The 13,425-nt window shown below is 43.1% G+C and overlaps 1 protein-coding gene across 4 annotated transcripts in view; it reads right to left on the bottom strand.

Annotated features, from left to right (window-relative positions):
• Nucleotides 1-438: 438 nt before the first annotated feature.
• The window catches only part of DOCK4 (dedicator of cytokinesis 4), a 435,260-nt gene continuing 422,273 nt past the window's right edge, over nt 439-13,425 (bottom strand). For 3 of the 4 annotated variants that reach the window (XM_058724565.1, XM_058724567.1, XM_058724566.1), the window contains 6 exons: nt 13,186-13,267; nt 12,951-13,060; nt 11,178-11,250; nt 9,296-9,409; nt 6,264-6,325; nt 439-3,073 (listed from right to left, as the gene is read on the bottom strand). In XM_058724565.1, the coding sequence (XP_058580548.1) occupies nt 2,642-3,073; nt 6,264-6,325; nt 9,296-9,409; nt 11,178-11,250; nt 12,951-13,060; nt 13,186-13,267 (873 nt within the window). In that variant the 3' untranslated portion in view covers nt 439-2,641. The remainder of the gene's footprint in view (nt 3,074-6,263; nt 6,326-9,295; nt 9,410-11,177; nt 11,251-12,950; nt 13,061-13,185; nt 13,268-13,425) is intronic. The other variant, XM_058724568.1, reaches the window with a different exon arrangement.

The following is a 13,425-nucleotide window of genomic DNA, read 5'->3' as shown; positions in this document are numbered from 1 at the left end:
GAGAGGAGAGGGTCAGGGGGAGAGAGAATCTTAAGTAGGCACCACACTCAGTGCAAAGCCTGATGCGGGGCTCAATCCCATTCCCACGACCCTGGGATCATGACCTGAGCCGAAATCCAAGAGTCAGAAGGATGTTCAACCAAATGAGCCACTAAGGTGCCTCTGGTTTGATTTTTAAAAATGGCTCTGGATAAGTCAATTAACAGTCTATCACCCAGGTAAATCTCATTTCTCTATTGGTAGTAACCAATACCATTATCTTTTATCTTTTTTTCTCTAACATATAAATATGCTTTGTAGGGAGAAGTGCATCAAGCAAGGCACACTAACAACAAAATAGGATCTATCAACAAAGAAGTCCAAAAATTTCACGATATGACGAGATTTACAAAGCTTCTATTTCAGGTAAAGATACACTGATGACAGTAATAAAGACAGTTATATTAAGATTAATCAGGTAATTTTATTAAATATTTACCATTCAGCAGCAACCAACATGAACATCTGAGCTAACAGAATCTTTTGAAATGTTCTGCTATATAGCTGCTTCAGAAATACACGCACATGATAAATTGAACTGTTCATTGCCAGAAAAACTTTTTAAAAAAGGGCTTCAAGAGCAAATAACACTGATTTATACTGTGCCCAAGCACTAGTCAACAATCTATTAAATTACAAAGGAAAAGGAAATCAAAGAAGCTTTGTTATCTTATATGCATGTCAACTTATTTAAATGGAAGGCTTTACTTCTTTAAAGCAACAGGAATATGGAGCTTCCTATGTGTGTGTGTATGTGTATTTAAGGATGTGATTACAAACACAAAGTGTTATCATCAAGGCAAAAGCTAGTTCCAGAAATTTCCAACTGCAAAACTTGCAAGATACAAAGCTAAAATTCGGATGTTCCTTTTCTCAATTATGAATACTTTCACTAAACATAAATATTTAACATATATTAATTTTTCTGACATTCAAAATTGTAAAGTCAATATGGCAGAATTATTGTTAAAAGCACATATGTACAAATATTCTTTTTCCATACATAAAGTATTTGGCATAATTATAACAATCATACTGCATCCACAACTGTTTGCTTTTATTTTTACTTTTTTTTTTTTTTACACATAATGGTATCTCTTATTAAAATTAACCAGTTATGTACAAAAATACTTGAACATTTATTATAGAAAACCTCTATAACCAGCCTCAACAGCGTATACCTGCTGAATGGTTTCATTAAGAGAATATAAAAAAGTGGTCACTGCCTTCCAGGTAAGCTATCAACAAAAACAAATGGGGTTAAACTAAAATGAGCTTCCCAACAAAAGAGGGAAAATATTTAACAGTGTGATTTAAAATACAGTTCATATTTATTGAGTGTTATAAACAGTCAGTAAAAGAAAAAAAACAAGGCTACAAAATACATTACTAAATACAAGGTGCTTTTTCCACATGTCTGCAACTGGGGCATCAGCATCCCTACCTAGATCTGCGATGCTGTGTGTCGGTCCTCAAGCCAGCGGGGTCTACAGCCATCTCACCCATCAGCAAAGACAGGATCAGCTAAGAAGACAAGCTCCGGTAGGAGCTTGGAGAGTTGTGAAGAATTTTCTATTTGGTGCAGGATTAAAAGTTAATGCCCTTGCCTTTTGAAAGTCCTTTTGCCATTTAATCATGCTAATATATTTTCTCTAAGGTTTTTTTCTTCATTTACGCTATTGATTTAATACTGTCCTGTATTGATTCCTGAATTCTTGTTAATGGGACACATTAATTTGTGCCCATTTAACACGTGAACATCTGCGCTTCTTCAGTGACAAATATGCTGCAGAGGAAACGATCAAGTAAGGAAGCTTGCGCAAGATTCAAGTAAACATCTCTCCTGGGGTCTTTTGCTTAATCTAGCCGATTGGAACTCTCAAAGTAAATTGCACCTTGAAAAGAAATACAGTAGATACCATGATGTCAGGGTGCTAAAGGATTCACCAACCAATTCACAAAGCAGAGTTTGAAGAAAGCAGACAGTGGTCAATGTCAAAAGCAACCTTAAAGAACTCTTTTGTTTCAAGAACAAAACAACTTGCAGCCCTATTTCTTGCAACCCCTTAAGTGTATTGTCTAATGAGCCTGCTAACTTGTGATTCTGTTGAAGTGCACGGATCAGTCTTCTCATGGAAAGAGCGAGAAACCTCCCCTTATATACAGAAGAAGCCTTCTAAAGTAAGGACCGTCGTGTTAGGATGTGCATCGACTTAATAAGCTTTCTCGGAGTATCAAGTATTCAGTAAAAAGTGTACAACATCACGCGTCCTATTGTTGGACAATCTCGTATTGGTTTTAAGATTAAACTAGATTAAAAAAAAGGGAACATAAAAAGATACAAAAGAAGTCTTCAGCACTATTTACCACTTCCAAACGAGAAACGTTTTAAGGAAAGTCAGCCATACTCCATGTAACATCCGGCGTTTTAGATCAGTAACTTTTAATATTGTGCAACATATTAATAAGCAGGTTTTAATTCCATTCACTGAAAGACGAATCTGGGTAAGTTATTAAAGTGCCTACACTAAACATCTCCTGGTCCTACCGCCTATTCTCTTGAAAACGGCCGGGCCTCCTGGCAGGGGACTCGCAGAGGGACTCACAACTGCGAGACCTTGCGAGGCAGGGGCCGGGGCCGCGGGCCGGGCTCAGTCCTCCGGGTCCCGTTCTCCAGGTGGCCGGGCCGCGCCGCCAGGGGCTTGGGGGGCAGCGCGGGCGGCTCGGCCGTGACCGGGATGGAGAGGCTGTGAGGTAGCGGGACGGGCCGCCGCAGAGTCCGCTCGTACACGCTGTAGGGCGGCGGCGTTTTGCTCTCCTTGCGCACCGGCTCCTCCGGCCCGCTGTAGCCCGGCCCCGCCGCCGGCGCCGACTGTTCGTTCACCTGATTTTCGAAGCCTGAGGTTTCCGAGGTGCTACACCGGCTGAGAGAAGAGATGCCACTGCTGTAGCTGCCCGACAGGACGGGGGAGTTGGAGATCAGTCCCGGGGAGTGATACTCCACTGGAGAGGGAGTGAAGGACTGCACCGAGCCCTGCCCAAATGCAAGGGGAAAGGCAGAGGAGAGAAAAGTCACGGCCATCCTGAACACCGGCTGCACCACGAACCCTCCCAGGCCCCTGAACTCAAGCCCTAATCCCCAATACTCAGAATGTCACCGCATCTGGGCTCAGGGTCTTTAAAGAGGCAGTACCTTAAAGTGAGGCCTTTGGGGTAGGCCTGCCTGGTATCCTTATAAGAAGGGGACATTTGGCCACACAGGGAAAAGGCCACGTTAAGGCAGAGCGAGAAGGGGGCCATGTGCCAGCCAAGGAGAGCGGCCTCAGGAGAAACCAAGCCTGGTGACGGCTGTTTGGGGGTCCTGTAGCCTCCAGGAACTGTGAGGAAATAGATTTCTCTTGTTTAAGCCTCCCAAGCTGTGGTGGTTGGTGATGGCAGCCCTTCTTGGCCTACGGCAAACCCCCAGACTTGGATTTGAGGTGGTGTTATTCTCAGCACAGAAAACATTCATCCAAGCTTACCTCACTGCCCATTTTCAGGATAGAAAGAGGACAAATGTAATCAGGAAGAAAATTCAGAGGCATATAATTAGTCCTATGATTTGGAAGACAGGGAACCAGCAACGGAAGGCTCTGGCATTACCATCTTCCCTTTCCAGCTCAGCAGGGACTGGCTCAGAACTGGAGGACAGCAGCCAGGGCAGTCGGAGCGGGGACAGGCCTCCCAGCAAAGGCCTCCAGAGGAGGAGGCAGGCATAGTAGGCCCGTGTTTGAGTTTGCTCCCACCCCAGACCCTTGACCTGGAGCTGCCCTTGCGCAGCTCTCAGGCTCGAGAGTTGGACACAGGACTTGCTGCATCTGGAGTGTTTTCTAAAACCCTGACTTGGTTGCTAATTTTTTTAAAGAGGAAGATTTCTCAAAAACCCCCACATTTTTTGGCATTTGATTAAAAAAAACCACAAAAACCCTGGAAGTTCTAGCAACAATGGCTTGCTTTTTCTTAATGAAGATAATTTTTGAAGCTGATGAGGGGCTTTCCCCTTGAGACTGGGCAAGAACTCTTCAGTTTACGGTAGCCTTCACCACACTGTTCTACCAGCCTCCTTCGCTCATTCATGTCAGCTGTCTACCCTGTTGGCATCTGGATTTGCTACTTCCCTATCAGGTGTCCTATGGAAAATGAGTCCTAAGTGATGCTCTGTGAAAGGAGGGTTCTACTGGGAAATAACACATACTATGCACTCCTTGAGTACATTTAAAGCATAGTAGCATGTTAAAGTTTTCTAATAAAGAAAATGAAAGGACTTTGCCGCCCAGTGTTTTCTACATGAATCTGACCACAGGCCATTTTTTTTCTGTTTATCACATAATGGTCCATAACTAATGTTGTATGGGACACATTTTTGCCAAATGTTATCCTAGACTAACTTTACCTTGGTCTCTCAACTAATGCTGGTAGACACAAATGTGTTCATTAGCAGGAGCCTAAAATTAAGCATCACCAATTAAGAGATCCAAATGCACTGCTCGTTATCAAAAATTAGACCACAAGTTCAAAATAAGGCAGGTAAGCTCAGCCTTCTCCAGAGGATTAACTCCATCACTTAATTGCTGGAAAAAAACTAAGTTAAGGCAGCAAACTACATTCTATGCATCACAAAGGTCATAACTGGGTAGCAGTGTGTCCCCTAACATAACGCAGGAGTTACAAAACAAACGTTCTGTTGTCTTTTCAAACCCCTTTTGTAGAGATATGGCTAGAAAGCTACACCTGGCCAATAAGAACCTCACCAGCTCTGCAGAGAAAGTATACACCACCTTCCTATATAGGAGTGTTTTGTAGCTACCTGAACATTCTCATCCCTTAGGTTCTTTTTACAGAATCAACCTCTGTGACTTACCATGTTATTACTACTCTGCAAAAGCAAGTTGGAAAATGCAGATGTTAATTGCATTAGCAATATGTGGGAGCTCCTTGTAAGGGTACATGTAAGATGTGGAAACATCATGTTGCTTTCTTTCCCATCACGTCAACGTGATGGTCTGTGGCTTCCAGAGAGAATGCAGTCACATGTACCTTATGATTAACAGCTGCATTGCAGAATGACCAAAAAAAAAAAACAAAAAAACAAAAAACAAAAAACAAAAAAAAAAAAACCCAAAAAAACCCTAGCAAATAATTTGCACTCTCCAGCAAATTTCTACATCAGAAACGTTGGCAATGCAAATGAAATCACACTTCCTTGCAATTTTCTCCATTTTGGGGCTTTTGTTTTCCAGATTCTCAGTTTCTATCAGCAACTATCCTTAGCATCCAGATGCATTGGATCACGACCTGCCCCTATGTTTTTAGAAGCAAATTTGTCTTTTTCTTTCACATTAGCTAGAAATACCTCAACAAAAAGGACATGGAGCATGTAAATCCTCACTCAGACACAAAGTCATTCTTTTCACAGTCACTTCAACCTTGTATTTGCCTCTGGTGCAGCAGCTCTGAACACCAATGTCTGTAGGTATTGACAATCCTTGCAGCCAATCTGATTCAATTTGGATAGAGAGCAAATATTATTCTTTATCTTCATGAGGGATTTTGTATGTTTACAGATGTTAAATAGCCTATGTTTACATATCAATTTAAACGTCTCATCTTTAAAGCTTTTCAACGTTTCCTAGAAATTTTTGAATTCATTTTAATTTTTTTTATTATCAAGTATATATCTCTACTGTAAATGAAAACCTTAGAAGAAAATATTAAAAGAGAAGAAGTTGGGTCTGACTTTGTCAAAATGGGTGAGGCTGATAGAAGCAAAAAGGTACAGGAGACCATTTACTAGGTCTTCATTATCAAGTTTTTCAAGTTGTTTTTCTTTTTCTTTTTTTCTGATGTCCCTTAAACCAAAGGAGCAGACTGAAAACATCCTAGGAAATACACTGAGACCATATTTCTTTCCTAGTTCAGTGTATACACAGACTCTAGTCTGTACATTCTCACTTTCCTGACTTGGGGAATGAGGCTAATATAAAAACAAACGGTTTCATTCATGGAGGCAGCTCTCTGAAAGCAAAGTCTAGTATTTTCTTTCCAATCTTCCTCCACCCCTTCTTTAGATATTCTTTGTCTGGTCTATACCAATGAAAGCACTTCAGTGATACACCGGGAGGAGTCCTAAGGAAAGAAGGAATGTGGGGCCAGTCTCTAGCCTGAGTCTAAGTCAGAGTCTGTACCTTCAGTGGAGATCTCCCAGCAGGCGAGGGGGATACTGACGTTGTATGTCTTGCTGGTGAAGCTGTAAACAGAGAGAAATCCTTTCAAAAACCAGAAAAACCAGAAAGGTGACAATCTGAAAATGCCCTCTGTGTACAAACTCCTACAGATGGCCCAGTGCCCAAGGCCCTCCTAGGCAAGGGGGGTAAGGGAGAAAGTGACACCTTTCCAAAATAGATTCCTCACAAAGGATGGCAGCACCAAGCTAGGGGAGAATTAGTGAAAAGTCACCAGAGCATACATGATGCTCTACAGAAGTGACAGAGGCTCGAACTGGGCCCAGGTTCCATTTCTGCAAAGTCCAGATGCTTTTCCACTGCCCAATCTATTTCAAAAGGTGCTTTTAGGTGTGAGGTGCTGAAGAGAAGTCTTTGGAGAATAGCTGCTGACTCTGACCCGGGCAGCAATGGGTAGACCCAGGGCATCCAGGCAACTTAAAAAGGGTCCATGAGAATAAATTCATACCAGCCTCCACTTTCATATCCCAATACTCCCAAAACAGAAGATACTTGGCCACATCCAGACAGGAAATGAGAAGTTTTCTGTTTACCTCCCTAATGCTCCTACTCAGGTCTTCTCTTTGCACCTGTGGGGTGGAAGTTGGCCGGGGGAGGGGGGCGGGCAGGAGTGCAAGTGGTTCTCTATGAATTTCATCATTATGGCAAAGAAGTGTTCTCTCTTTGTTTCTCCACTAGACTTTCAACCCTACACCTGGGATTCAGGACGGGTGATGGCACTGCTCCGTGTCCTTGTAGGTCAAATTCAGCCCCCTGAGGCATAAGCACGCACACGGAGAGCTGCCGTGATGCAGTCAATGCGGTGAGTGTGAGACAGATTTCCCAATTCCACCTACAGAGGTTTCAGTGAGTTCAGGGTTTCTTGGTCTGGGATAAGCTGCCATTCTCCCAGCTGTCAAAGTGAGGTTTGCAACGCTTAAGAAAACTAGAGAGAGGCTGAAGGAAACAAAGACAGACAGTTACGTATCCCCCAACAGTGACCACGGATGATGACAGGAGGACAGACCAGGAAAGCAATCAGTGCAGAAGGGAGGGTGGTCCTGCCAGGTTCAGTCGGGAGAGGTGAGTCACCTGTGTGCTCTGGGTGCTGGGGGACCAGAGAGAGTGGCCCACTGTTGCTCTGCCCTGCACACTAAGGGCATGCCACTGGCACTTGCCACGTTCCAGCACCAGCATTTAGATTTCCTATCCTGTCCCCGGTAGGTGTTGATGATGGGAGAAAATCACGTATGCTTGGAGAAACAGATCCTGACTGGGAATTGTATTTCTTCCACTGCTGTGTGTGGCACAAGTCCAGGTTTACTGTAGCTGACCATCTGCTTCGTCTTGACCCAGGCATTCAGTGGCCCCACCACGGTGGACTCCACAGCAGCCCTCGCAGCCACAGCATATCCAGAGATGTTTCTCTAGAAAGGCATTCTCCCACAGAGGCCTAAAATAGTTGGTCAGTATCCTTGCCTACTTACGAGTTTGAATGGGCCTAGGAACTTAACTACCATCAATTACTGTTCCTTTGAAAATGCTTTCCAACATCATGACACATCCAAATTTAAACTGGAGAATGCTTGACTATATGTACATCATGAATAAGATACCAATTACTTGATTGATGCATTTTCTGCTGTCCAGGGTGACAATGGTATTCTAATGCAGATTACCAATTAAGCCTAGTTACTTCTTACTGTGTCTAAAAATCTCCCAAGCCTTTCAAAACCTGTTGGTGACTTTTAGTTTTGGCAAGTATAGAATACACTGGGTAGCACACAGTGTATTTTAAAAAGACAGGGGTGCCTGGGTGGCGCAGTCGGTTAAGCGTCCGACTTCAGCCAGGTCACGATCTCGCGGTCCGTGAGTTCAAGCCCCGCGTCAGGCTCTGGGCTGATGGCTCGGAGCCTGGAGCCTGTTTCCGATTCTGTGTCTCCCTCTCTCTCTGCCCCTCCCCCGTTCATGCTCTGTCTCTCTCTGTCCCAAAAAAAAAAAAAAAAAAAAAAAAAAAAGACAGAGAAAGTTGCTTAGTTAAAAAAGAAAACAGAAAGATGAGATGCTACTATACAGCAAATGAAACATGAGTGATCAACCCAGAAAAATCCATGAAGGAAATGTCCTATTTAGGCCAGTTGTATCTGTAAAGCTTCAAAACTACTCTAGACATATGTGACCGTTGAAAAGACTCTCCCCATCACCAGCATAGGTAAAGTCAGCAGAGCAGGTCTTAAAGGCTGTACCGTATCAAGTTCACTGAGCAAATGGCTTATTCAGTTGGAAAGGGTGCCTGTTATTGCTATCAACTCACGAAAAAAAAAATTCTTAAAAATTTTCTCCAAATCTAGAAAGCTTTGGTAAAATACCAATTCCAGGGCTTTACTCCAAAAATGGTGATCTCCTGATTCAGTAGGTCTGAGGTTAGGCCTAAGAACTTGCTTCTTAAACCATCACCGGAGGGGATGCATCACCCTGAATCAACCCCTTAAGAAATCTCCCTCTTGAATACAGACTTCTCTATGCAAGGGACAGCAACGGATGTGAGGTCAGTTGTTCCCCACAAGCCTATTAAGTTACTGGTAGTCAATTCCTATTTAGGGGCAACGTGAAACCCTGGCATCAGTCCTGAGTAAGAGTGAAGTGGCTGACTTCACAGAGCTTGACAGGAATGAGGTGGTTCAAGCAAAGGAAAGAGAAAACACTACTGGCTGGTCAGGGTTAGGGCACCTCCCCAAATTCCGAGGACGGTGCCGAGCAGGAGAACATTCTACAAAATCTGTGTATGGAGTTGATAAGGAATGGAGCGCTGTTTGACTTAGTATAGGGAGAAGTTCAGGAAAGAGGGGAAAAACATTGTAAATGAATTATGCAGCTACTAAGGTTTTTACCTCAGACATCCAATGCCCACTTTTCTCTGAGGAATTCACGACAAGTTGGAGTAGTCATAAAAGTGCTTTTATAAAAGTGATTGTTCAAAGGCTTCAAATACCCACCAGTTTGTGTGGGTCTTGGAGGGACAGGGGGAGAGAGAATTTTCCCACTATCCGACATGTTCTTGGCTTCTTTCCCACTGTCCAGGCTCCAGCTGCTAGGGGTGGGATTCACAGCTGGAAGGGAATAACACAGCTAAAAACACATGGACCACTTTGCCCCTCCGACACTTGCGATCTTAGAAGAAAGTCAAATTATCCAGAATGAAAAAATCAACTGGATTAAAAACAACAACAGCAACAATAACAGGAAACCTCCTAAATACTAGGCCTTTATTTAATTGCTTACCTCACAGTTATAGTTGACATTTAATTGGGTGGTAGCATGTCTGTTTATTTCCCCTCAAGCAGTCCAACAGAACTACCAATCTCTACAAGAGCATAGAATCTTGTTGAGAATTACAAATGTGTTTAGATGCTGGATAACAGATGGAGGATGTAGTCACTAAACTATTCTAAAACTTGGGTTTTAGTGTCAATTTGTGGACAAGTGGCATCCAAAAAGGGGGAAGGCAGCGAAAGGCTAATATTTCAACTACCTGGCAGAATTAAAATGCTACACCATCCTGATGACCAACTCTTTGAGAAAAGAACTCTTGTTACTGAAACCAATGGATTATACCGAAGTGTGTCCTGAAAAAAGTAATTTGGAATGCTGACAGTATCATTACTTTCTTGTAATTTGCCTGTTCCATGCTTCAGTAAGATGTAGAAATATGGAACAACCCTGTTAGGAACAAGGGCAAGACACACAAGATTATAAATAGCTGCTATGAAAGAAGGTTTACAGAAGCAAGACTTCAGAGTTCCTGTGGCTTGCTCCCTGGACAGACGCTGCCATCTGGTGGACACATGTAGGATTCCAACCTTTTACTCTAAATGACCACATTCATTTAATGGCATGGAATTACCACTCCTAAAATAATTTTTCTCTGCTCGGTTTTAAATTTGCTTTGTGGTTTTCTTTGGTAGAAGCGGTGAGAAAAATAATAAGCTCTCCTGGCAAAGATTAATATCTGACTTGTAACGTTAAAGCAAAATTTGTGTTTTAAAATAATCTTGGCTCTCTTCTCACTGATTTCAATCTCCCAAGGAAAGTTTTAATGTTAATCTACCCGTGTACTCAAATGACAATACAGTTTAGTTCTTAATGAGGACAATTAAAGTGCACTTTACGGGAACATTTCATTAGTGACTCTTGATGCGTTGGCTTACGGGACCACTTGATTGTTGAGGCCTGACCCTGAGAGAGGCAAGTGGGGGACCTACTGCAAGCCCCCACCTGCACAGTGGACGAAATCACATTTAATCTGCTGTTCATCTTCTGCTGTGTTGCACAGACTGATGCTAATTGGCTATTAACTGCTATGCATGTGTTTCTCATTTTGTGTGTGACCTTGAGGCAGAGCACACTCCATTATGCACTGGATTGCAATTCTTAAATAGTATGTGAGTCCCCACAAACAACAGAAGAACTGGCAGAGTGAGCTTTGTAAAGGAAACAAAGGGCAGGCGGGGGAGGGGGGGGGGACCAGGCAATCAATCTGGGAAGGTGCTATTTTCCCTGTGCTAAACAAGTACCTAATTGGCAACTCTGTTTCAGGGAACACAGGAATTGCCTTGGTGACCTGACACCAGAAGCCATTAAACAGAGGAGTTCCTAACTTGCTCAGGTTCTGCTGTTCAGTCCCACAAGGAAACAGTTTTGAAAGAATGCATCATCAATGGCGGTCTTTCATTAATCCCCTAAGGGGCAAATTAGTCCGGATCATTAAAGATCTGAAGATGTGCCTTCCACACAGACACACGGGAGACTGGAGGAAATGAGGACAAAACACACCCTTCCACATTTCAGGACTGATGAAGGGACTGGCTTTATACCCACCTTTCTCAGGTGCAGAAAGATTTGGGTCACTGCGTGGCAACGCCCCATCTCCAATATGATTAAACAGCAGCCTCTGGAAAGGTATAAGAGTCTATTTTTATGGTACAATTTGCTGTCATGTGAGACCTTCTAGAAAATGAGATGATTGTCTCATTACTGAAACTTTTTGTTCAAAATAATTTTTACATGGTATATGATGAGCCTACGAACCAAGAATTCGATTATATTTAAGGAAAAAAGGGGAGAAGAACTTTAAGTTTAAAAAGCTTGTATTCAATTTTAAATGTAAATGGTAAACACATTTTCATAATAAAATGGAGGGAAAAACAGTAAGGAGCACTAAAGCTATGGTGCTCTTTATAAATACAAATGCCAGACTGACAATATGAAATGCAAATAAGAATGAAAAAAGAATTATTAGCTCAAAAAATCTCTAGTGAATGGACATGTTTTCAGTCCTAGGTTAAAAACATGGGAAATGGACAATATTCTACAATTTTTAACCCACAAAAATGTCACTTTTACATGGTTCTACCTAATATAGTAAAAAAAAAAAAAAAGAAAAAAAAGAAAAAGTGCGAGTCCTTAAAAGCAGATGCACCACAGCAATGTGTAGCATTGAGCTTTTGGTTACTACACACTGCTTCACATTTTACCAAAAGTGGAAAAGTCGGAGGCTAATCAAGGAAGGCTTTCAGAGTCCCCCATGCTGGCAACACGCACTCCTGGAGCCGATGGAACAGAGTGTGAAATTCCCTCGCAACACCAAGTGACAAAGGGAAATAAAACTGGGGAGCTAGTTCAGCCAAACGCACTCAGAGAGAATTTCTGCGAGACATCAGTGTTGTGCAGATGAGGTATCCTGGGGCTTTCGGGAAGATTATACAATCAGCAAAGATAAACCAATCAAGCCACATCCCACTCGCTCTCATCCATTTCCAGATGCAGTTACAGACTTCTGCCAGGATGGTGTAGAAAAACAGAAAAATTAGCTGGAACATAAATAAGTATAGTTCTCTACTCCTAAGTTATTCCCAAAGCATTGGTAAAACCCAGGGTTACCCAACAATCTTCACCTTTGGAACCACCCTTCACGGCCCTTGAAGTGCCCGGAGGGCCAGGCCTTTGGCCCTGCCCTCACCGGGACCAAGAGGGACCACTTCAAAACCAAGGCCAGGCAGGGCGTGAGGGCCACAGTGCTTTACTCCCGAGGCGTACAGGGAAAGCCTGGGCACTCAACTGCTTCTCCCTCAATGTAGTACAGAAGAATGGCAAAGGTGAACAGAAATTGGCCCTGCACTCCTGGGTACCTAGTCTGAAGCTTTCTCAAACTAGGTAGAGGTCAAAAGAGAGGCTGCTGGATAGATCATGCTTCTCTGAACGGTCCTTTGCTAACGTAAAAAGCCGCTCCGAATTTCTGCTATGCACACATGCAAACAGACACTCCAACTCATCCACCTAATTACCCCTTGTAACGTTTAAATAGCAGCAGTGAACTACAGGGTCAGGTCAAGGAGGGTGAGATCATTTCCCATTTTCTGCTCAGCTTTACTGCTCAAGCAACAACACTTGTATCTGTATAGGAAATATGGCTCCAACAGAAATTGCAAGCAATGGGCATGGGACAGAGGTTCACTCTTCACTCAGACAGACTTGTTATCTAACACAGCCCATCTGGTTGCCTCTGGCAGGTACGGCGTTTCTCTGCAGAGACATGTAAGCAATTCCAGGCATTTGCTTGTTTTCTAAGTATCTCCGTCCCACAAGGACTACCTGAGAAGTTTCCCCAGGTGTTGGATAGATGGCACTGCATGGTCTCTCTCTTGGAGACAGGCAAGAGTTTTCTCTGGAATGTTTGTGTTTGTCAGACAGCAAAGGGGAAGCTGGGAAGAGAAGAAAGGAAGGATCATCAGGGGGTGGAGCTGGAACAGTCTGGAGGACGGGGCTTGTGTGCGGGGGCAGCAGGTTCCGCGGGCACCCTCAGTCTACCCCACGCCCTGGCACTGACCTCTGGCACTCGATGGGGCAGAACTTGTCACGTTAGGCGAAGCAGAGTGAGTAGAACTCAAGCTTGAGGTAGATGGACTTGGCTGGAAATACATGGGAGCTGTTATCACACACTGCTTGGAGGCTTCGGACAACACTGACATATTTAAAACAAAATCACTGTCTTTTTTTTTCAAGTAGCCAAAAAAAAAAAAAAAAAGACAAAAAGGAAAAGCCATTTAGAAATCTAAAAAAATCTCAG

Source organism: Neofelis nebulosa, chromosome 4 (genome assembly GCF_028018385.1).
Source record: "Neofelis nebulosa isolate mNeoNeb1 chromosome 4, mNeoNeb1.pri, whole genome shotgun sequence".
In the NCBI taxonomy this organism is placed as follows: domain Eukaryota; kingdom Metazoa; phylum Chordata; class Mammalia; order Carnivora; family Felidae; genus Neofelis; species Neofelis nebulosa.
This window is presented reverse-complemented; position numbering and strand designations above follow the sequence as displayed.